The 23,984-nt window shown below is 45.2% G+C and overlaps 2 protein-coding genes across 3 annotated transcripts in view; one reads left to right on the top strand and one right to left on the bottom strand.

Moving 5' to 3' along the window:
- The window catches only part of ambra1a (autophagy/beclin-1 regulator 1a), an 83,324-nt gene extending 72,154 nt beyond the window's left edge, over nt 1-11,170 (bottom strand). Inside the window, exons 1-7 of the mRNA XM_066700612.1 lie at nt 10,864-11,170; nt 7,047-7,258; nt 6,724-6,782; nt 6,200-6,383; nt 5,855-6,027; nt 5,129-5,195; nt 3,423-4,936 (exon numbers count right to left, since the gene is read on the bottom strand). Of these exons, the coding sequence (XP_066556709.1) occupies nt 3,423-4,936; nt 5,129-5,195; nt 5,855-6,027; nt 6,200-6,383; nt 6,724-6,782; nt 7,047-7,181 (2,132 nt within the window). The 5' untranslated portion in view covers nt 7,182-7,258; nt 10,864-11,170. The remainder of the gene's footprint in view (nt 1-3,422; nt 4,937-5,128; nt 5,196-5,854; nt 6,028-6,199; nt 6,384-6,723; nt 6,783-7,046; nt 7,259-10,863) is intronic.
- A 904-nt stretch (nt 11,171-12,074) lies between these two features.
- acp2 (acid phosphatase 2, lysosomal) lies at nt 12,075-22,108 on the top strand. Of its 2 annotated transcripts, none has more exons than XM_066700644.1 (11): nt 12,075-12,233; nt 16,734-16,829; nt 17,089-17,175; nt 17,429-17,581; nt 17,730-17,828; nt 17,926-18,015; nt 18,506-18,638; nt 18,936-19,024; nt 19,263-19,369; nt 19,925-20,100; nt 20,276-22,108. In XM_066700644.1, exons 1-11 carry the CDS (start codon nt 12,108-12,110, stop codon nt 20,410-20,412), a joined length of 1,293 nt encoding a protein of 430 aa, XP_066556741.1. In that variant the 5' UTR covers nt 12,075-12,107; the 3' UTR covers nt 20,413-22,108. The 2 variants fall into 2 exon arrangements, with proteins under 2 accessions (XP_066556741.1, XP_066556740.1); XM_066700643.1 differs by having other exon boundaries at nt 20,273-22,108.
- Nucleotides 22,109-23,984: the final 1,876 nt, after the last annotated feature.

Below are 23,984 nucleotides of genomic sequence, written 5' to 3'. Positions count from 1 at the left end.
AAATGCTGGCCAGACACATACTGGCATTTAGACGCCTCTTCCGTGTGGGATGATTAAAAACATGATGATCTGGGGGGTTGTCTCCAGCTTTGTTCTCAAGGTGAAACACACACACAAAAGAGATTTAAAAAATAAAGTTGGAAAGCAGACACCAAGAGGCAAAGCAAAAGAGTTCGTTTCTGACATTTGAGCTACAAAGCAGCATGCAAACACCAGCAACGGCACCGTCTGCTGTTGCTGGAGTGGACATGAACAGCGGGGATGTGCGGGGGGAGAGACCATGAAAGACACCGATTCAGACACCCAGGACTCTTGAAGGCGGCAGGGAGAGACGACGTGATGAAGAGTATTGTGGACGGTTAATGGATGCAGATGTGAGCTTCCTCCCCCCATAATGAAGTGAGTTATTTCAGGGCAGCTGCAACCCACAGGTCCTTGCTGTACTGCGCTCAGTGTGAACGCTACGTCTGGTCGTCCCATTGCGCGTTCTGTGGCGCAGCTGTGAAATCGGGAAGTTTATTGTCTAATCCTAAACCACAGATTGGTGTTGGCCGCTCCTTTTGAAGTGGTTTCTGTTCATTTCTTGTGAGCATAACTGCCCACAGACATGCTATCCACATCCCTGTAATACCACCTTGCATGTACAATAACATACATGACACCTGTACTAAAGAACTCCCATGAGTTCAGAAGACTAACAAGTTTCTAAACAGATCTATATTACGTGCAACTGGAGTTACTTTTCACAGCAGAAATTATAGCTATTTAACTATTCTCTCCCGTAGCTATTGGGCATCTTAAAATCCCATTGTCTAACTTTGTAATGACACTGAATCGCAGAAAGGAGAGCCCCAAAACTGCCTGAAAGGCCAACAGGAGCCCTGCATGCTGCATACATACTGAAGTGGGATCTGTCTACCACTAAAGAGCCTTTTATTTTATCCATGGTTTAGGTGAACTTGTTCCTGAATAAGGGATGAAAATTGGTTGCACGATTTGTGCCACACATTTAGTTAGCGAGTTGAAACATCCCACAGAGCTATTTCCCCGTCCACAAAAGGCAGCAATATCTTCCAGCCCCAGGCCCGTACCAGTGTGATAGTCTCAAGATGAATTTAGCAATTTAGTAATGCCGCCTGGAGTACGCGACAGATATTAGCGAAGAGATACGAGCGGTGTTCGTCGGAGGGAACAGATAAGACGGACGGGGAAACACAAACTCCTGAAATGGAGCCGTGTTGTTCTACACGATAAGGACGCGCAGATACACCGTAATCAATCTTAAGGAGGGCGGGAAACAGACAGGCGTTTTCAAAGCGAACACGGGGGGAATTTTATTTGGCTTTAAAGAGATAAGGCAAACTTGAAAGATGAGTCAGCCTGTGGAGAAGACTAGAGCAGTTTACAAAGATGTCAAAGTAAAGAATGGAGTGCGGGACTGATGTACGGTTCGATTCGGTGAATATATATATATGCAAAGGAGCGATTTGAGATGTTGGAGGCAGCAGGGAGACCGAATTCTTCCCTTCTGGCAAAAAAAAGATCCTCCACGGCACACAACCCCCCCAGCAGGTTTTCCACCTGAGCGAAATGAAAATCGGCACAAGAGTTAACACAAACCAACGGCATTAAAAGGTCACTGAAGGCTGGAGCTAAATCACTTTGTCTTCACTTAAATGGACAATCAGCTTAAGGCAACAACTTTAAATGTGCTGAGGAGAAACCTCAGTGTGAGTGACACTTCTTACCAAAAAACATTGTTTGCAGGAATACTGAAGTTTACAAATGTAAAAAAAAAAAAAAAATCTAGAATATCAATTAACTACAGAAATAATGGTTAAATGCAGACAAATGAACAGAGATTATGTAATCGATTACTACTGTAAAAGAAACAAAGAATATTTTGAATGTTAAGATTAAACCTGAAAAAACCCTTTACAATCCCCCAATTTCATCTGGTGTTAAATATGGACATTATAAGGAGTACAGGTATGTGACACCTATCAAACAAAACTAGACAACCTGTACTATAGTATTCTGCTTAGTGGATCATGATTAAACAAACTATATTACAGTATACAAAAATGCATTTTGAAATAGAATTTTTTCCTCCATTATAGTTTATTCAAAATCTTTTTCAGAAATGTTGAAATACCACTCAAATTGAAATGTGTAGAATAGCATAAGAAATTAAGGAATAATTGGCATTTGAAAGAATGTTGCCTATGCAGAAAACTGAGAAAATGTGTACCACAAGATACTCACAAGAGGGCCATTTCTTCATTATAAGGGCCACAAGCATGTGGAGCCACTCAAATGAAAGCATATAAACTACAGAATCAGTTTCTGCATTGCTGATCATGATTAGACACACTACCACCTTCTTTCCTAGATAAATAGAATAAAGAATGACTGTCTGATTTTATGAAAATCTTACAAATTCTTACTGTTCCCGTAAAGTACTAGTCAAAAAGACAAACTGGGTAAAAGCTGAAGGAGTTAAGAACAAAGTGTCCAATCGAGAGGAGCCCATTCGCCCCATCGTGCTCGTTTGGTGTCCATTAATAACTGAGTGATCCAAGGATCCTATCCAGTCTATTTTTGAATGTTCCCACATTTAAAAATAGTTATGGTCATTTATTTAAAACTGACCCAATATTGATTGGATCTGAGCATTGTTATATTCTTTTCCCTGCTTTTCACAGTCACTGTCAGATCTTAATCTTGGTATCGTCTAAAAGCCTGGGGGGGTTTACGACAAACGAAAGCGGGGGGCGGAGCTTGTGCGTTTGCTTTTTTAAGTTGAAGTTTTTTCGGTTGTTCAATGGTGGGGGAAACACTGTCCCATAATAGACAATACCAGCCAGAGGTCTCTTCTGTAACATGTAACTGAGGCAAAGAAGTGAAACAGGAGTGTAAGTTCACTTTAGGACAGAAATCTAATCCCTACCTTTCTTGGCAAAGATTCTCACAAAGGGTAACATTTAACTCCTTCACCTGCTACCCTGCATCACCTGCTACCCTGCATCACCCTCTTTTCTCATCTGTGACAAGCTGCTGAATTGGCTCTTTTGAAGAATTCTCTTCCTCACAACCCCGTCTTTGCAGTGGAGACATCTCTGTCCTAGCGATGCTGACGAGACGGTGCTGTTGCCGACAGACTCGCACCCTACGTCAGTGTCCGGGCAGGTTTATTTATTCGTTCACGAGTGACAGTGGTCTTAAATTAGCTTTCAGCGTGCTCAGTAGACCCACACGGCTCCCTTATCGTGTGTTCCCTGTCAATAATTCAGCAGCAAAGTTGTATCGAGTGATTGATGCCACACAGACTGTAAATGAAGGCCCAGGCTGCTCAGGGAACCTGTTCTGTTCAGATTGAAAGCCTCAAAATCTTCCCTTGAATTAAAATGACTGTTCCTTACCTTCTCAGAGAATCCTCGTCCGAATTCTCCTCAGGCATTTCTTGGTTTAAGGCCTCTTGTGATACATTCCCAGTTCGGCTTGTAGCGGAATGCCCGTAAACTCTCTCCCACTGCCCCGTCTCCTGGTTGTAGACCAGTCCCACAGTCTGCTCCCCTGCGGGGGCCGAGGAGCCTGGCCTGGGGAAACCGCTCTCGCCGGTAGGGGGCGCGCTGCTTGGCTCGGTCCCCCCGGCCGGCGCTCTCCTCTCGGGGGGCTGGGGTTCCCGCCCGCCCTGCCCCAAACCCTCGTAGGCCGGGTTAGGCGCTTGCCACGAGGCGCCCTCCTCAGAGGCGGCGGAGGTCTGGCCGGTCCGCTCCCAGCGCTGCGTGTCGTGGTTGAAGGTTAGCAGGTTGTGGCAGGCCCGGCAGCGGTTCAGGTGGCCCCGGGACAGGTTGGAGTTGTTCTCGCTGCTGTGGGGGGGCTGATAGTGGGAGGGTCCGGGCCGCTCGGGGTCGATGTTGTTGTTGAGCAGCTCCTGGCTCTGCTGCGCCGGGCCGCCCTCGCCCATCGCCTGCTCCACATCCTGCATTCGGTCGTACTCCATGAAGTAGCGGCTCAGGTTGCACTGCAGGACGTTGCGGATGGAGGCCGGGCTGCTGGGACTTGGCTCTCCCAGCGGGTGGTGCCCGCTGCTGGTGCCGGGCGTGCCGGCGTTGCTGCTGCCGGCACCACCGGTGCCCACGCCAGTGCTGCCCGCCGCGTGGAAGCCCCGGCCCTCGGTGGCGGAGGTGTAGACGGGGGCCTGGGAGCCGCCCTCCTGCTGCCGGAGCACGGAGAGCAGGCTGACCGAGGACGCGCTAGTCCTGGGGGGGGGCATGCTGCCGCCACCGCCGCCCCCCGTCTCGGTGCGGATGTTCAACATGCTGCCCGTCCAGTCGGCACCCGCCAGACGCACAGAAGGGTCCCGGCTCATCTGCTGGTGGCCCAGGGGCTGGCTGGCCATGAGCCCAAGCAGGCCGCGGCGCCCGGGGCCCGAGGACAGGTTCCTCAGGGAGTTGCCCGCCGTGCTGCTGTGGACGCTGCTGAACGCCGACGGCCGCTCGGCGCCCCTCTGCTCGGGGGCCAGCCGGGGCTCGGTGCGGGCCGAGGAGAAGGTGGTGGCATGGGAGGGGGGATCAGGGGGGGCGGGGGGGGCACCAGCGGGGTCGTCGCTGGGCAGCGGAGAGGAGGGGGACGCGCGGATCACGGAGCAGCGGCTGCAGAAGCACACCATGCCCAAGTGCTGGACGCAGCCCTGGTAGGCCGGCCGGTCTCGCAGGGTGGTGTAGCGGCCCGAGGGCAGGCTGGGGGGCACGGCGCCGTCCTCGCTGGGGGGCTGCTCCCCCGCCTGCGTGCCCGAGCTGCGCGACGACAGCATGTGCAGGAAGTTGTGCAGGAGAGGCGTCCGGCGCACCGGCTGGGACTGCAGGAAGGAGCGCTGCCGGAAGTGGGGCATCTCCACGCTGTCCATGGGGATCTCGGAGTCGTCCTCGTTCTGGAGGAGAGCAGAGAGGAGACTCAGCACACAGTGAGGTGAGGAGCAGGTACAGGGTTTGAAAACTCTAACGCTACCATTCACTACACCAACTGGATGGAGTCTCAGATTTGCTTAAACTGGTGCCATACAATAAGAATATTCTTACAATAATATATTTTTGGATACTTCTCGTATAAGAGTTATATTTACCTGCTGGTTTGAAGGGTTTACAATCGCTGTCAAGAGGTTGTGGCCCAAGGGATCAAACCTCACCAATCTGAAATAAACACGAGTCATTTAGTCAATTGTTTTCAGTGCCAAGAGAACCTCCTTTAAATTCATGCTCTCGTCACCATTAGTCTACTCCTTGATGTACTTTTAGTTAAAATATTTTCTTTCACAAACCCTATTTAAAAATCAGGATATCGAAACGGAAACTAATAAACCAGCTTCCAATCATATAAAAGTGTCTCGTATCATATCCTGCTCCTTAAAAACAAAACGCCCGGCTTACTCTGCTTTAAAATTGATTACTACGCTTACGCCCCGAGGAAACACTGCACTCTCCTCGCAGGTGAACAAAGACAAAGTGAGCTTGTTTCACAGAAACCTAAAGTCCTTCAATGTTAACCATACACACCATTTTCATTATAGCATTAAGATTATTATTTATTATTAAAAGTAGAGCTCGAGAGATGATGAATTGTGTCACTGGCTCATTTGTGTGTGTGAAACCAGTCAAGTGAACATCGAATGGGGTTTCATTATGATCGGAAAACGGATGTGGATGAACGGAATATCGAGGAACTAGAACTGCATTCTTCCACAAAGATTCTTCAGAGCACAAACATATCAGGGTTTCCCCCAGAAATGAACACTGGCATGGCATGTTACTGAATCGTTGACTGGTCCTATTCTGCACCACTGGCTCCTGACCTGACTCTCTCCATCTCGCTGGCGGTCTTCACCACCGCAAAGGGCTCCCGGCGGCTCCAGTCCCAGAAGTGGATCTCGTTGTTGGTGGCGATGAGGAGCAGCTGGGCGGTGGGGTGGAAGGCCAAGGAGGCAATGGCCACGTTGCTCTCGGTGAACCAGCTCTCACTGCCACCCTGGGGGGGAGAAACACATTCATACATCGTTATTTTGACCCTAATTGAACATAAAGTCAACACAATAAGAAAAGGGATTTTAATCCGACATGTAGACAACTTATGCACGTCCATCTGTACTTGAATATTGTGGCCACCCTGCCATGTCCGGACGAGAAAGGCAGACACTCACATGCAAGTCCCAGATGCGAACTTCTCCGTCCAGACAGCCCGAAGCCACGAGCCCCGAGATGGTGGGGTGAAAGGTCACGCACCAGGGGGTCCGGCGGTGGCCCACCAGCGAGTGGATGCACTTGCCCGTCTTCACCTCGGTGATGTAGATGTTGTGATTGACGTGGGTGGAAGCCATTAAAGTCCTAAAGCGGGAGAATAATTCAATCTAAACTGCCCCGGACATGGCATAAACAAAGCAAATTAATTTACATCTCACCATTATGCTCAATTGTAAAGAAAAACATTTCAAAATAGAAATGTTCAAGGACACAGATGACAAGCCCAACTTCATTTGAATACAGTTAACTTCTCAGTAACCTAAACATAAAAATAAGCAATTCTTTCAATGCATCTGTTATCCAAGTAGAAATCTGCTCCATTGAATCCAGTCCCCGTCTAACCCAGACAGCCCAGATCTGGAGACACAGGACGCGTCTCTGAGCCAGATGGGAAACTAGAGCGCAACTCTTCACACTTTATTACCTGTCGGGGCTGAAAGCCAAGAGGAATGTGGACCGAGGGCTGTCGGGCAATTCCACTTTCTATATATGTGAGAAAGAAAGAAAAAAAGGTAAATAACATTAAACATATAAACATATAAACAATCCTTAAACTACATTTGAGATTCCTGGTGGTGAAAACTGTGCCCTTGGCCTCCCTAGTCTGAAGTGAGGTATATCCTTCAGGTTTAATCCATTCAAGTCCTCATAACCATAGGGTCACATTTAAAATTGCACAGTCCACAGCATTAGCTTCAACCCACGACAGAGACTCGGACACAGGCCGCCAGGAGAAGCCCCTCTCACCTGACTCTGCCATTTCATCCAGCGGGCCTTCTCCTCCACCAGCTGCTGCAGGAGGCGCTGCGAGCCGAAGCCCTGGGCTCCGCGCTCCCGGCCCGAGAGGATGCGCACCGAGTTCTTCTGGTGAGTGACCTTCATCGCTACTTGAGGGCCTCCTCGCCAGCCTGAGGACCTGGGCTGCAGATCAGGGCAGCTACACAGAGGCCATGCAGAACCTGCAGAAGACAACAGTCCAGACATGAGCAGGAGCCGCTGCCGAAGAGATCTCTCTTAAACCACCTGCGCAGGCTTCGTCATCAGACCCAAGTGAGGCTGGCGCCACCGAGATGATATGTCGAAGTGCGGTGATGTTCACATGGTTCCCTTTGGATCATGATTAGTATGAAAATAAACTAAAACAGTTGGACAGTGACAGTGCACTTCAGAATAAATGCCAGTTCTAAAAACAAAAACCTAGTTTCATTTTGGTTGAAATACAAAATAAATGTGTGCCGATTATAACAGCATGAAACCAGCTGTCAGTCAGCAGGGGAAGACCCCTGTAGTTTTGAGGAAACTACACCAATCTGACAATATAAAAGAAGGCGGTAAAGGGTTAAATCTAGTCTCTGAAAACAACTGCTTGTTTGACAGGATAATTTATCTGTAAAGAAACCACTTTCTCTAGGCTTTAATGAATCACAGCTCAAACATTATTTTCCTCACAGAGTTATACTTCAAATAATGACATTGTCTTTGGTTTCAACGGGTTTGGAGAAAAGGTATTTAATTTACAGCCCAGTATGTCTAAGCTGTGGTGCTGGCAGAAAATACACGTCTACACAATGTTTTTGGCAAGATCCAAGTGAGAGCTTGCAGCACACTCGCTTGATCCAGAGCCACAACCAAGAAACAACTTGCGCAGCCACTAAGAAGAATTTGTACAATCGACACAAAATGACTCGGCCTCTTTGCAAGTTCAGGCAAGGGATCAGCCGATTGTTTATACTCTGTGGCTGCATAGATCCTGAAACAACTGACTGGACGACAGCAAAAACTGAATTGACACATCTAAATGAAAGTTAGTTCCAGTTCCAAACGACGTTTTAAACACCGATCTCCCTTATGTCAGTTCTGCAGATGAGATCTCCAGGAATTTATAATTTCATCATACTGGCGTTTGATGTCAAGAATTGTTTGGGGTTTAGACTTTTTTTTTTTATCACAGTTAATGTAGTCTAATTATTCTCTAATTTAAAAATAAATGAATACAAAATAAATGTGCCAAGCTAAAGATAACCATAAGAGCATCCCTACTTTCATGTGTACCCCTAATTAAAACATAACTTGTCAAATTCTAATTTTGAACAATTTTCAATTGTTTTATTTTCAAATTGGGAAAGTTCCCTTTCACATCCACACCTTCAGTTCAAACAGAGATTATAATGATGTAACAGAACACCTGCATAATACTGCAAACTGTGATATAGCCTGTATCTTAGGGTGTGTTTTTAAACCTCCTCGCTCTCTCTTTCACTAGACTATTAAGGGTCAGAAAAAAGTTTTTAAATCACTTTCTGCACACTATCATGACAAGACAAAGCCTATAGGTTGACATCTGAAAGACTAAGATCTCAAATAGATTAAACCATTGATCCGAGTTTTCCTTAATTGTTTTTTGGATCATATACCTAAGTGTGCGGGTACTAATTTATATCTATTATCTTTATTTTGTACATGAGACCTTATAAGATTTGGGATGCGTGTATGTTTTATAACCTTTCAAAACATCTCACATGCATTTGTGCTAACTTGCTGAGCAGCCAGGTAAGAAGTCTAAGCCTAGTTAATTTGAGGCCGCTGTGTAAAACATGATACAGGAACACCCAACATATAACACGTCACAACATTGGTGTGGGGGGGGGTGACATGTAGAACAGATGCTGCACAACTACATCGTCCTCCAATCCACAGCTTCCAGCCACAGTGGGATTGTTTTTTATTTTTCCATTTGCAGTTGGATCCAGTACATATTTAACTTTCATTTTTTTCCCCCCCTCCTATGATGCATGACTCTCTCTGCGGCTGCACACAGATGAGAGACGGGGTAATGCAGTTTTGGAACTGTGAAGGGAACAACTCAAAGTCACTGCGATCAGTCTGTGCGCGTTTTATCGGACTGTCAGGAAGGAAAGAATACATAGATCTCATCTGGCACACATCATACAACATCAGGCCACAGCTGTAATAAAAGAAAAAAGAAAAAGGCTGATTTCTTAGAATATATTCTCAGAGTTTTTTGCCAGAGATTCAAGGACACATGGATTGGCAGTAAAAAACATTAAGCAAAGAGTATAATGGCAAGCTGAAGCATGGGCAATTTGCCTGTGTACATGCCAGTATCGCGGAGGTCGCTGCAGCCCTTGGAGGTAGAGTCAGCCTGTTCTGGGAAACTAGTCCATTTGGCACAGAGTACCCATTACGTGTTTTGCCAGATTCTCATGCAATGCTGCAACGAATAACATAGCTTTATAAACAGCTCTGGGATTACAGCAAAAGACAAAGAACTGACACTTTTTTAGCATAACATAAAAACAATTACAAATGATTTCCACAGTGCGGTCGAGGTGCTAGTCTGAATTCCACTAGCCTGTACCGAATAGCCCCCAAACAGTCCTGCTCTGATTATTCCCATATCTATCCACACACAAAACATAACGTTTCAGGCAAAGATGAGTTTAGGCATGGGTTACATGCTCCAATAAACATCAAATGTGACCTGCAGAGACCTAAACCTGAGAAATACTATATAATTAATGACAGCATACTCAAACACAGAATATCTGTTTTGAAAATGTACAGTTACCAAACTGAGCGCAAGAGGAGCATTTTAATTTAATTTTGTGGCTTAAAGTTTACCAGAATTGAAGGAAAAATGCACTTATTTTGTTTGTCAGACAGAAATGCAGCCTAAAAGACTGTAAACTTGTGAATATAGATTTTTTATGTCTATTACATGAGGTTATTCTTTAGCCAATAGAAAGAGTGATACAGATTGTGTAAAATAAAAATGTGTTTCGATACTGATTTTAGCCTTCTGTAGACTCACGTGATTTATAATAGTGCCCAATGCTGCCAGGCTATACAGACGCATTATTTAGATTGTGCCGACAAACTTTGACTAAGAATATCTGGAGAATACAATTAAAATTAATGAAAACTAATAATTTGGGTCTACACAGTGCAGGAGAGATTTACAGAGCAAATAGACACATTCAACAAAGACACATTTGCGGCGTAAATGTCTAACGTGCTTCACTTCATTATTAAAATAACACAAAATAATATGACTGTTAATCTGGAAATTGTAGAAAAGTGCAGCATCAGCCTAAAGGAAAACAGACAGAAACTAAATTGTTAACATGGAGTCTGTAAAATGCAAACCTATGTCCCGGACCTCTCAGTGCCAGTGGAGCCATCAGACTGTCTACCGTAACAATTGGCAACAATGTATCCCAAAACAAAGCCTCTGTGACTACACATGCGCGCTTTGAAGGCAATCACATAAAGGAAACAATTAAAAATAACGACAGTCTTTCCTTTCAATTATATGCGAGAGAGAGAGAGAGAGAAACTACTTCAACGTCAACATAAAATACTAGCAATATATTATTCCACACTTCTCCTACAATAAGCCGGTCAAAAATAATAAAAGCACGATATTAAACCGCATCAGTCCACGCCGAGCTCTGCGTGAGTGTTTAAAACATGTCCAAGTGCCATCGAGCTATTACAAATAATAAAGGAAATAAAACCAACCCACCCAAAGGCCTCGGCCTACCTTTTTTTCCTGTATTTTTTGTTGGGAGTTTCTCCTAGACGCTGGGTATCTAGAAAACGCTAATAAAATATATTTTCTGATACAACTGGATAAAAAAAATGTCGCTCTTGTTCTGTATCGCCTATGTGTCTATCGTCTTTACTGGCGATTTGTATTAAAATGTTTTCTTAAAAAAACATTGAGGTTACAGCTTGTGCACACAGAGACCAGAATACATTCAAATAGGCAGACAGCAGCAGCCGCCCCCAGATCCGCAGGCCAGGCAGTCGAGCGCCGAGCGCAGCGATCGGCTCAGCGGCTGCGCTGCGTTAAACAGGGTTACTTACACAGAAACACATCGATTCACTGATACATCACATGTCATTGATATCATCTATTGCAGCATCTGTTCATAAAGATGTATCTACGCAAAAAGTCTGTCTATGTATAGGAAATGCATGCCCGGGCCCCGTTAGGTCAGATTACATTATATTAACTAGCTAATATTCACCTTTAAATTGAATGTGTTTTCCTAACTCTATGTTAACGTGTAATCTAGTGTTAAGAGATTATTAATATCACAAACTGTGGAAATGGCCAAGTTTGCTTCCAGTCTAAATTTGCAAGGATAGGTTGTCACCGTTTTTAAAGTAATGTGTATACAATGCACTACATCACATGTTTAGTATGAATGTTTTTCATTGCACAACTCTGTACAGTTTCGTATATGTTAGCCATTTGTTAATGTGCTGATTGTCCTACATTATTGCAGAACATAATAACCTTTTTTCAATTGCATGGTTCCCTGTTTTGAAAATTAAGAAATAGCTTTGTCGACATAATACCTATAGCCCATCTTAATTTCCCCCCAGCCTGGTTCTAAAAATCCATCACATATTTCCCCCCCAAAAAATTAAAAACATTTTTTTCGTACTGAAACTTGGTTTTAGAGTGTTACAGGAATATACAGGGCTGCTGATTTGTATACCGGGGGGTGGGGGTGCTGCTGAATTGTCCTGCTGGGTGGAATAAAGTATCAATAAGAACCTAAACACTCAGAACATAAAATCCCCCCCATTTCAAGCTGACCCCCCAGGCTTCTCCCCACACGAGTGTTGCCCGCAAACCCGCCCCTCTGGCTACACTGTATCTCTGCGCCGCCGCACTCCTGCCTGCCTGACGAGTGACGCACATCCGGCGTGACGTCACCGCGCCCGCTGGCTCGTCTCTCTCGGGTCCGCAGCCTCTTCCGGTTTGGTGCAGCGATGGCGCTGGGGCTGCCGTCACCGTCTCTGTCCTCCAGGACGCCGTCGCTGCTCTTGCTCTTGTCGGCGGTCTCTGTCGCGTCGCACCCCGCCGCCGGAGACAGGACGCTGAGGTTCGTCACTCTGGTAAGTCATCGCCGGGGATCTGGATACGCGGTTAATGACAGCGGACAGAAATGCCCGAAGCCAGACGGGCATCATTATCAGGTGGCATTGCTCTGGGCAGCAGGTACGTCTTCAACAGCTTTTCCCAAGATGGACACAGTGTCACCATCCTACTGCAGCGCTTAGTCCACCTGTTACATTGAATCGTCTACGATCCACAAATCAAACGGTGTCTTTTCTGCATTGCTTCCCCTACCATATGTTTGAGTAAAATCACCACAAACTGCAAATGCGCTGCCTTTGGTCGTGAGACTGAACTGAGAAGCGACACAAACAATGTCATGTGACCTGCAATCAAGAGGAAAACTCGGGAAGTCGACTTGCACCAGGAAAGGTGTGGAAATAATGCGTTACCTGTTTGTACATTGTAACGCATTTAGGTACCTGGGTAAGGGTGCTTAACAGAATCAGATTAAATCGGTAATCTAATCTGAACAGTCAATGATATATGACTGACATTCATATATGGGAATAATGTTTCCCATATAAGACTCGTCACGTCCCTCTGTCACATTGAGTCTTATGCTGAGAACAGTTTGAGAGAGTTTTTAATTTGCAATCACAGCATCCATAGTATGTCTGTTTGCATGTGTTATTCTGTTTAGTTCCAGTATTGCGTATATTCACTTCTTCTTCTTCTTCTTCGTCTTCCTTAATAAAGTATTGAAAGTGTTGTGCATTGAAAAGGCAGTTCATCAGATGACCAGTTTGCAGCATCTCCCCCCCTGTGTTTAAAATACCTTGCAGGGTTTTCATTTTCCAGGATAATGAGTAGTTGCAAGACTGGTATAATTGAAGGGCTGGTCTGTTCAGATTCCTAGATGGGATACAGTTTCAGGCCACCCAGCTGCAGAGCCAGGTTTGCGTTTTGTGCTTTTACAAGCATATGGGGGGGGGGGTCTGCTGCTCGCCCTCCACAGCACGTCCAGTTTAGTTTCCTGCCGAGGGTATTTGCTAAGGCTTTCTTTTGATTGGATTAGGAGGAGACCTGCAATGACTCGGTTTTTTGGTGTGGAGGTCAGATGACAAGGGACAAGGGAGGTCCCAGGCTGTTGGACATGGAGCTCAGGGCAAACGTTTCTGCAGCACTGTATCTGACGGAGAGTTTCCTGACTGAAGAACACTTGTTTGGGAAAGCACATTGTGTGTAGTGACTGCAAGGTTTCTATCCATGTTGAGGCAGTTAACTGGTTTTGTTTGGAATTAGTCATAGGCCTAGACCAAAACAAAACGTTGACCACCCCGTGAATAACTAAAACGCAGTCGGGTACAAGTTTGTTATTAGTGATTCACAAATAGGTCAAAGTGTTGATGTGTTTTAGGTCATAGTGGTATTGTATAGAAACACAAATAACTAGAAGTTGCACGCAATTTAAGGCTTCCGAGCTGTATCAGCAGGTTTCAGATATTAGCAGGTGTTTGTAGTTTAAATGCATGTCTTATTAAATGTGTAATTTTCCATGTCAATCCAATATAGTATACATTCTTTTGTCATTTGAAGTGCGTATTGCAATGTCCGTGGACTTTAATATTAATGTATTGTTTGCATGCTTCAATTATGTAAGGTACCATTGTATTTTTCACTTAATTGTGGCATTTATGTGAAGTTTTCATGGTTGTGGCATTCAAGATGCAGAATGCAGTTTCCAGGTTTGGCCACATGATGAGGTAGAGGTCTACATAAGAAATGTCATGATGTGGCTGAAATTAAATGCTGTAATTTTTGTTGGTGTACAGCAGCCGTGTTTTATGTCCTTTCAACTTGGCTTAAGCAAAGTGGCAACCGCACCGTGACAACATTGCTGAGAAAACTCACCACAGTCAAGCATAACATTGTCCTTTATTATTGTACCAAGTTTGTTGAGTTTTTGAATATGGCTTATGGGATTTGTTTAGGGTCAAATTTCACATGTTTATAAACACAGATATTTTGCATACGTGTGGCTGCCATGTTTTTGCATGCAGTCACTTGCCTCTTGCAGATGTGATAGATAGCAGGATCTATGTAAGATGGGCTTTAGATTTTCGGAGCAGTAGCCTTTTTCATATTCGCACACAGACACGTTAAATCCAACATTACGGCTTAAGCATGTACCCCACAAACTTAATTCTCTGGTTTTATGTTCAAGGCACAGACATAAACATATGTGCAGAGTTTCATGTGTGTACTGCAATCCAGTGTGCAGGAAATGTGTAACATGTGTGACACTGCGCATATGTTTCTTCTCATTGGCCCACGGCACCCATGTTTTTCATTGGGGCAACTCGCCTTTAACAACCTTGGTAGGACTCTGTACTAGTGTCTTGCATGACTATTTGTGGATCAGTTGGGTATTAGTGGTCTGGAGTAGAAGGCACCACAGGTTGAATCAGAGAACGCAACATGGCGGACAAAGCGTGGGACCAAGCAACTTCAGATGAACAAGCATAATAGTGGGGCAGAAGGCATGCATGAGTATGAAGTGACATATGCATGCGTCAGTTGGTTTCGTAGCATTTCACAATTTTGAGGCTAAATGCAATATGGCAGCAGCATCGTGTGACCAGCATGTGTAGTTTTCACTGCATTTGTAGGAAAGTGGTTTCAACAAAACTTGCGAGTTTCTTGAGTTTTCATGCATGTGTGAGCTTTTTTTTAGGGGCTTTTGAATTATGTCGGAAGGAAAGAAAACAATAATTAAAATCCTAACAAAAACAATAGGCTTCCAGCACTTTGTGCATAGAAGCCTTAATAGTGACTTAAGACAATTAAATGACAACCTCTGAATGACCATCTTGAACATGTTTCTGTGCCTCATGACACACTTGCATCTAAACAGAGACATGGAAACCCCAGACTGGGAGGTCTACACTACAGTTCCAACAGGTTTTGTTTGGTTTTCCCTCATTTTCAGTTTCACACTCAGAATAATGAACAATAGCTTCGCTTTTGTTTCTGGTATGTTGTGGAGGGGGTGGCAGTGGGGGGAAGCAAACAGTGGTGAACAGGCTAGCATCATTTCCACCACAATACTTCGCAAGGGGCAGAATAATGTTGCTTTTAACAAGCCTATCAGCTGCCCTGGGAGGCCGGCATATTCTTCTCTGCAGGAGAGTGCGTCCACAGTGCACTGGTGGGTTCTACATTACAGTCTCTGGAGGCTTAACCAAACTGCTCATCAGGAAATAAGCAGTTCCTGTTGTTCCAGTTTGTTACCTCAGTGAAACATTGTTTACTTCTTTGTTTAGATAGTACTGTGTTACCTTTGTCAGCGGAGGGCAAATGCTTGTTGAACCTAATTCAACCATACAAGCTCAAATCGCAAATCGAACTGGCACCTTCCACAAATTCAGGGCCAATCTCTGTGTATTTTCACAGCTCTCTTTGTAGTTGCACGTTTTAGTTTCTCTTTGCAGATAACTTATTTCATGCTGATACTCTACTAGGCCTGCTTGTTTCCTTGTTGCTTCTATAAATGGCTTTGTGTTGTTTCTATCGTTTAATTTGAAATGGATACACAATGTTTTAATCTACAGGAAAGGACGTGCAGAATTCAGCTGGACAGAAAGTTCAGTTTTTAGACCAACCTAAACGCTTGCAGTCCGGTGATTAAAAAAGACTGGCAGCTGCTTAAAATAAACTGCAAAAATGTACATCAGCTTTCAGTTTGAGTTTCCAGTTTGGAAATATGTAATGTTTAAAGTCTAGACATACATAACATTCCTTGAACGTTCGATTATTTCTCTCACTATGTTAGATATTATACCCACTTATTCCCAGTAGCAGAAACTGGAATGGCGGCCACTCTTTAGATCATGAACTGTTAAACCCTTTATATTTATACCCATAGATTTTCTTTTTAAACTCAATATTAAAGTATGTGGATATGAATTGAGATTTGTACGCACGCATTGTAATCACACTCACACATTAATCCTCTTCGATATAAAATAACAGCTTCTGTTATTGGCATCCCAGGTAGATAATCCCACGATGCAGTGCAATTACAGTGTGTGTCAGTGGAGCGGCATTGCTCACAGGTTCCAGCCAAAGGAATGTTAATATATGTGTCGCTCTGTGTTTAAGCTTGTCAACACCGTTTTAATGGTTTCACACATTCATTAGAATCACACGGTTTGTTCATGGGTTGCAAACCACTTGCCTTATGTAAGAGGACATTTTTGGAAGTCATATGATTTACCACAAAGCAAGAAATCCTTCATCATTTTCTATTTTTTTTTATGCACGGTATAAGTTAATTTTCCTTTTAGTCTTATTCAGCACTTTTTTATTTATCAAAGTTAAATTTTAAAAGCACTTTTCCCCCCATGTGTATTGATGACATTCACATAACCAGACACTATTTCAGTTTATTGTTTTAAATGTGCATATATATTTCGTGTTTAGTTTCCCTGCGGTGGGATGTGGGCTCGAGCTCTTGGCCCTGGTCCTAACCGAGTTCAAATATTTCTCTTGTACAGGTGTATCGACATGGTGACCGCTCTCCAATCAAGGCCTACCCCAACGACCCTCACCAGGAGAACGCCTGGCCGCAGGGCTTCGGTCAGCTCTCGCAGGTACGGTCCTCACAGCAGCAGCACGGGTCCGATGCTGACTTGCATCCCAGTTTTTATTTAAACAAACCACTCATTAACTGATACATACCGTGAGTTTTCTATGACTCTTGTTAATTACTGGTTACCAATGACCTGTTAGAGATGATTAAAACCTGCATTGTAACAAGGAGAAACAGTCAGTTCTGATTCTGTACAAAAGGGTCATTTATACATTTGTTCAGGATCTTTTGAAGACCATTTTTCCATCGTGTTTTTCCAGGAGGGGATGAGGCAGCATCTTGAGCTGGGACAGGCCTTACGAAGAAGATACAGAGGTTTTCTCGATGAAAGCTACAACCGGAGAGAAGTAAGCGATTCTGGACAATAAAAAGTGTTTTCATTCTAAACTGATCTCTTGCGACCATTTAAGGATGTCGCCGAGAGTAAGAGGTGAACGTAGACTTTCCCATTCCCTGTCAGTGATGCCTTGCTCTTCGTATATGTGTCACTCCTGGGCTTTCTATTCTGCACTGCCACTGTAGTGAACAAATGCCATGAATTCATTGTCCTTCTGCCTTTTAATCGGGATCCTCCTTTCCTTTGTTTGTCCCTGCCTCCAGATTTCAGTCCACAGCACCGATGTTGACAGGACCCTAATGAGCGCCGAGGCCAATCTGGCTGGGCTGTACCCCCCTAATGGAAGTCAGGTCTTCAACCCCAACATCACCTGGCAGCCCATTCCGGTCCACACGGTTCCTCATGCAGAAGACAAAGTAAGTCTGGGTCTCTGCCTCTCTCTCTCTCTCTCTATTTAAAATCTCTCCAGATTTAACCAGTGTCTCAACCTCTCATCCTGCCAGATTTATTCCTTCAGTTCTCCAAGGTACTAAGTGATCTCCACTTTCATCTCTGTCATTGTAGCTCCTGTCGTTTCCACTGCTGGACTGTCCGCGCTATGATCTCCTGATGAACGAATCAAAGAAAACGGACATTTATGTGAACCTGATGAATACCAGCAAGGTAGGAGCCCAGTCTTATCCCTCCTTTTAATAACCCATCCTACACGTTGTGGACGAATGTAACCGTGATGTCGGCGTCCTCCCCTTCTTCTCTTCAGGAGTTTCTGGACATGGTGAGGAACAACACGGGACTGAAGGACGCCTCTGTGGAAACGGTGTGGAGCGTCCACGACACGCTCTTCTGTGAGGTGAGCACAGCACCCTCCCCCGGCACTCATGTGAGCCGTGACACGCCAGGGCCAGTGAGGGACAGGCAGCATCGCGTCTGTGTGGATTGATTCCTCTAGACTGTGTTGGTTTTCGTTGGAGGAAGCAAAAACAGATTACACAATTACTGATAAAGCAGAAGTGAAAAAGCTAGTTGGGGCAGATCTCCTTCCAGCTGATCTCATGATTAGAGGAAGGAGGGGCTTCATGTGACCGAAGTTGTTTGTCACTTGCAGTCAGTCTTGACTGGTTTATTAAATAAACAATCAAATAAAAGTTCTGTAACTGGTGTTCTTTTTGGTACCAATATGGAAACAAATGCAATATTGGTCAAATTAATGAGACAAAAGAAAAGATTATGCCCAAAAAAATGCTATGCCCCTCTTCTAAGTATCCCATCCTCTCATGCTGGAGGTGGGTCTGATGTGGTCGATGTTCTGAGGTCACATTTCGAGGTGTCTGTGTTTACAGACTAAGCACAACATGACTCTGCCTGCGTGGGTGACGCCCGACGTCATGGAGCGCCTGAGGAAGCTCAAGGACTTCAGCTTTGAGTTCATGTTTGGGATTTACAAGAGGGAGGAGAAGAGCCGTCTGCAGGGAGGTGAGGGGACCCGCTGGGAATTTTGTCATTCTTATTTTCCTTGGGAATACTAGTAGACCTGTGCAAACCCAACACTAGCACACTGATTCACTTAATGGTCTCAAAGTACCTGTGCTGAATATGGCATTGTCTCCACTGGACTTGCTTTAACAAGAGGGCAAAGTTGAGACACGCAGGCAGAGGACCGAGGACTTTCCCAATTAAACAGGGAATTCCCAAAGCAGTGATGCTTCACGTGGTCCCTGGCTTCTTCCTTCACTGTCATTTACTTTCTGTTCTCCTTTGTCGTTTGGATAGGTATCCTTGTTGGCCATATAGTGAAAAATATCTCGGATGCTGCAAACCTGTCTGCTGTGGACCCTCTGAAGATGATGGTCTACTCGGCGGTGAGTGGAACCCCCACATGCTGCGCTAAACCCTTTGACCCTGTGTCTGCTAGTACACAAGTGTCAGCTGTGTTTTACACCTCATTGTTACTTGCTGAGGGGCAGTACTCCTACAAAATGATCAGCTCTCCGCAGACACAGAGAACCTTAGATTCTGGTCAAAGTGTGAATGAAATGCTTTAAAAAGAAGAAAGTTAGATGCAATATTTATTTAACTGTTTGTTTGTTGTTTTTCCAGCACGACACCACGATTGTAGCCCTCCAAGCGGCGCTGAATGTGTTCAGTGGCATACAGCCCCCATACGCCTCATGCCACATCTTTGAGTTTTACGTAGAGAGTAATGGGTGAGTAAATCCGTTCCTGTGAGGATACACGTCCCGAGCTCGGAGTGCCTCCAGTGACCCTTCACCCACCTGCCCGTCCACTTCCGCTCACAGGCCTGGCGTGAGATCGTAGCTCTCAGACAGACCTTCTCTGCCAATTCCAGTACCGTCACATCCCAGCAGGGATTGCAAAACACGGAGCAGGAACTGTGTGTCGCCACATGCTTATCAGCCCTGACTGTTCCTGCCGCTCGTGTCACGAGCCGCGTGCAGCCGGCCTCTTTCCTCTAAATACCCTCGTTGTGTAATAAGTCTGTACAGATTGGAGCCCATCTGATTGAAGTGAGAGTTGGGGGCTCTGTAAGGAACGTATTATTCTTTCTGGTGGTTAGTTACATTGTAAACCATCACAGATACACAGAACTTCAGTTTTACTGATTCCAGGACACAGGCGTCCAGTGTAGGGTGACCACTGCACTGTAATCACACTCTCTTCCAATCCAAAGCACTCAACACCTGGATCTGGAAATCGTAGCTCCGTTTTCCTTAGCGCTTTCCCCCTGGTTTTGTTCCCAGGTCCTTCACAGTGGCGATGTTCTATCGAAATGAGACGGGGAAGGAGCCGTACCCCGTGACTCTGCCTGGCTGCACCCAGTTCTGCCCTCTGGAGGATTTTATCCGGATCACCAAGCCGGTCGTCCCAGAGGACCGGGAAAAGGAGTGCCAGATCTCGCGCACGCTGAAGGACACAGGTAATTGTGTTTTTAGAGCGTCTCTCATTAAAGTTGTCTGTTTCCCACATATGTTTACATTACCTACACAATTAAGCCGACACAGGCCGGAATCTGCTGCCCAGTGCTGAAATGCGTAGAATATCCGTGATCTAATGCATGTACTCCACTCCTGTCTCTGTGCACGGCATAGCAGAGGTGGTCGTCGGGCTGGCGGTGTGTGGGTGCCTGCTGTCCCTGCTCATCGCGCTGCTGTTCACCGTGCTGTGCCGCCAGAGGGACCACGTGCAGGGGTACCGCCACGTCATCAACGAGGGGGACGAGCGCTCCTGACAATCACTCGCGCTACTGGGCAAACAGGACTCCTGGGACAGCGAGGAGGACCTCTGACGGAGACGCGCTCCCTGGGAACCGCTCTGTTGGGGGAGCGTCCCCAGGTCTTGACACGGGCATCCCCCACGCGGCCGCTGCCACAGACGGACAGGAGCCACGTTTGCTGTTTGTTGAGTGTGGCGGCGGGCGCGTGGGAGATCGCCGCCGGGCATCGTCACCCAAGAATCGCCTGTTCTGCTTCTTTAAAGATCTGTAGTGTGGCGTTGAGGTTGAGGTTATGATTTTGATCATATGACTTTGTTCCAATCTAGTTTTAATGCAATGAATGTTTAAATTAAGGGACCTTTTTTATTTTAAGGCATGTGAAAAAATTGCTTTTTTACTGGAGGTTTTTATCTTGATTTTATTTTGATTTCAACGGAATAGATTCACAGGCCAGTAATGAGATCACCTTCCCCTAAACTCCAAAGTAGGAACTATGTTTGAAGGGGAAGGTGGAGATTCCAGGAGAATTGCTCAATCACTGTTTACAGTTTCATAGTGGGTTATTGTTGACGATTGATGAATACTGTTTTCTCCCTGCAGTTCTGGCACTTCTGCTCGCCTTATGTCAGGTTGTGGTAAAACCCCTAAGTGTCTGACATGAAGATATTCCAGTTTGTCGTAGAGAAGCGGCAAAAGCCCAGCGTTAAAATGTCAACGGCTGTGCGGCCAGAGCCAGGGAAAGACATTACACGCGTCTGCCTTTCTTTTAAAAAATGTATTTCTAAAAAAATTGAGGATTAGGTTCATTATTAGCTTTGGTATCACTGCTAGTACTGTACGGACCGTTCTTCTTTCAGTGAGAAAGTAAGGGGGCATTGGGACGACAAGATGGGGGGGGCGGATTAAAGCGGGACACGTCGCGGCCTGGACGTTTTTAACCTCTTCAGAAGTGCTTCTGCACGACACTCTCACACTGGAGACTGACACATCACTACAACGACTGCCCCCCCTGTGCAAACTTCACCAAATGTATACGCTCTTTTCTTTTTTCTAATTGATGAATGACTGACTTAAATAAAGAGGCTCTAATGATGTGTTTGGGGTTCACTTCCTCGATACTGCCGGTCCTGCTCCGTCATTCCTACAAACGCACCAGAGCAGAGGCTGACAGTGTTTAACAGCAGAGCCGGCTCCATTCTGCTGTCCTCTGCCCTGCATCGTCCTTCATCATGTTACCTGATCGTCTGCAGGTGTCACTCAAATCCCCGTTCACCAGACGGACGGGACACAGAACGACGCTCATTAACTTGTTCTTGTTTTCTCCGGTGTGTTTTTGCACATTTTTTGCCAACATGATTCGTGATAAAGATGCATTATGCTTGTGGTTTTGCAGAAGACACTGAATGCTACAGAATTATTAACGCTAAGGTCCCTATTTTTATACAGAATCCATCTAAAGTTCGTAGTATTTCCTGAAGTTTTTTTATTCTTGTCCTTGGAAAATATGGTAAACTTGCAATGGGTAACATGATGCAAAATCTTTAGGGGGTGACACTGTCATTTTTTTACACTTGTGTAGAAGCAGTGCTTGCATTTTAGTCCAGGTTGGTATTGGGTAGAGAGAGAAAAATCAAGGCCTGTGTGAAACATGATTCCTTTTAAATCGCATAACATTGTTTTGTAAATAAAATGCAAGTTTCTGTAAGATTAATATGGTCTGTAAGCTGTGTTTCTTGCTGTGTGTTGTCTCATTGGGTTTTCTAGGGAAGTGGGAAATTAATGGCCTTGGTGTGTATTTAAGGGGGCTGATGATGTAATGAGCTCTTTGCTCAGTCATCCTTAATAATGTCGTAATTAATAATGCATGGAATTTATCAAAGACCCAATGATGCTTTACTGCTCTTTTGACATTTAAAGAAAGAATAGAAATCAAGACAAAACCACTACGGGATGACCTCGCAATTTGTCGACTCCTTTGTCATTTCAAACAGACGACACTAATGCATTCAGGAAGTTTGTTTGTTGTCATTTTTTCGTCACCTGTCCTCCCCGGCGGCTTTTGACGTTAGTACTGCAAAATCACTATGTAAGTATCAGCCCTGGATGGTGTCCAGCAGCTATTATAAATGATGTGATTATATGAAAATAATAAAAGAGAAACCCGAGTAGTCGAGAGCGAGCTGCTTCTCACTGCTTCTCCATCTTTGAACTCCTAATTTGTCTCTTCCCATTCTTTGTCCAACTACCGAGACTGTGAAGGTACAAAATAAGTATTTTACACTAAATCTTGAAACTGTTGCTAGACTCACACCCCCATCGTCTCAGACTGAACACTGATCCTGTGCGGTTAGTGAACTTTCTCTCAAATGCTAAATAAAAAGTGTTGGTGTTTAGAAACGTTACGATACTATGTTAGGTTAATTCACTGAAGTCATACAGTAATGGTTACACATTTATTTGTTTGTAAACTAATTAGAATGTAATTAATTATAAGTGTGGTTTATGGTGCTTGAAAGACATTTGAATGGGTACATTGTTTTTAGTTTGGGGTGTTGGAACGCGTCTTGGACTATTACTATTATTTCTTATGGATGTCCGTTACCCTTAATTCGTTGCGATTTTCAAGAAAACATTCCCGAATTTTTTCAAGGACCCCCTTTACAGACTGAAACATCAGAAAGAAGAAGGGTGTGGATTTGGGGTGGATGGACGAGGGGTCACGGATGGCTGGAGGGAGGGAGTGCCAGAGCCCAGGGGTGACCCTCAAAAAGGCCCTGTCGCCGAAGCGCTGGAGTTGGACCTGGGGATGACTAAGTGCCCTGCTGTGGAGGAATGGAGTGAGCATGTGGGTTTATTGGGGTGCAGGAGGTCTGAGAGGTGGCGGGAGAGGTGATGGAGGGATTTGTTGGTCAGATCTGGTACTCAATGTGTTGGGAGACAGGGAGCCAGTGTAGTTCATGGAGGACTTAGTGTGGGTGAGAAGTCGGGCTGCATAGTTTTGGACCATTTGGAGTTAATGGAGGGAGCTTATGTTGATGCCAGTGAGTAATGAGTTACAGCAAGATGAAGATGATGAAAAGTTGGGCGCTCAGCACAGAGCCCTGGGGGCAGCAGCTGAGTCTGAGGTGGGTCCTATGAGGGAAATGTAGTGGGTCAAATTTATAAGGTATGATTGAAGCCGGGAGAGTGTGGTGCCCTCAACACCCAGATCTCCAACCCTGGTAAGAGTAATTGGTTCTGAGATCGGCTGACAGAGGCTGAAGCAGAACACTCCCTATTCGAAGCCATCATGAAAAAGGGGGCACTGGGCTCCTCGGCCGACCGGCCCGGACCACGCACGGCCAGCCCGGGGGCCACATCCAGCTGAACGAGGAGATCACCGAGATCATCATCCAAAACACGCACAATTCAAAGTGCATCATTGTGGTGGAGAAGAAGCCGGATGGCAGCGTGGTGATCCTTCAGGAGGACAAGGGGCTGAGCTCGGTGGCAGAGACTGTGGAGATCGAAACGGGAACGTGAGCGGGGTCTAGGATGTCAGCATTTGTATCATTAATAATAATAATTTTTTTTCGCTGGTGTTTTGC

This window comes from Amia ocellicauda, chromosome 4 (genome assembly GCF_036373705.1).
Source record: "Amia ocellicauda isolate fAmiCal2 chromosome 4, fAmiCal2.hap1, whole genome shotgun sequence".
Lineage (NCBI taxonomy): Eukaryota > Metazoa > Chordata > Actinopteri > Amiiformes > Amiidae > Amia > Amia ocellicauda.
The sequence above is the reverse complement of the archived record's forward strand: the minus strand, read 5'-3'. Positions and strand labels throughout refer to the sequence as shown.

Bases quoted from the DNA above. Each gene is read 5' to 3' on its own strand.
- acp2 (XM_066700643.1), top strand. From the start codon at position 12,108: ATGGCGCTGGGGCTGCCGTCACCGTCTCTGTCCTCCAGGACGCCGTCG. The intron at 16,830-17,088 runs GTACGGTCCTCA...GTGTTTTTCCAG, and splicing joins GCTTCGGTCAGCTCTCGCAG to GAGGGGATGAGGCAGCATCT. The intron at 17,176-17,428 runs GTAAGCGATTCT...CCCTGCCTCCAG, and splicing joins AAAGCTACAACCGGAGAGAA to ATTTCAGTCCACAGCACCGA.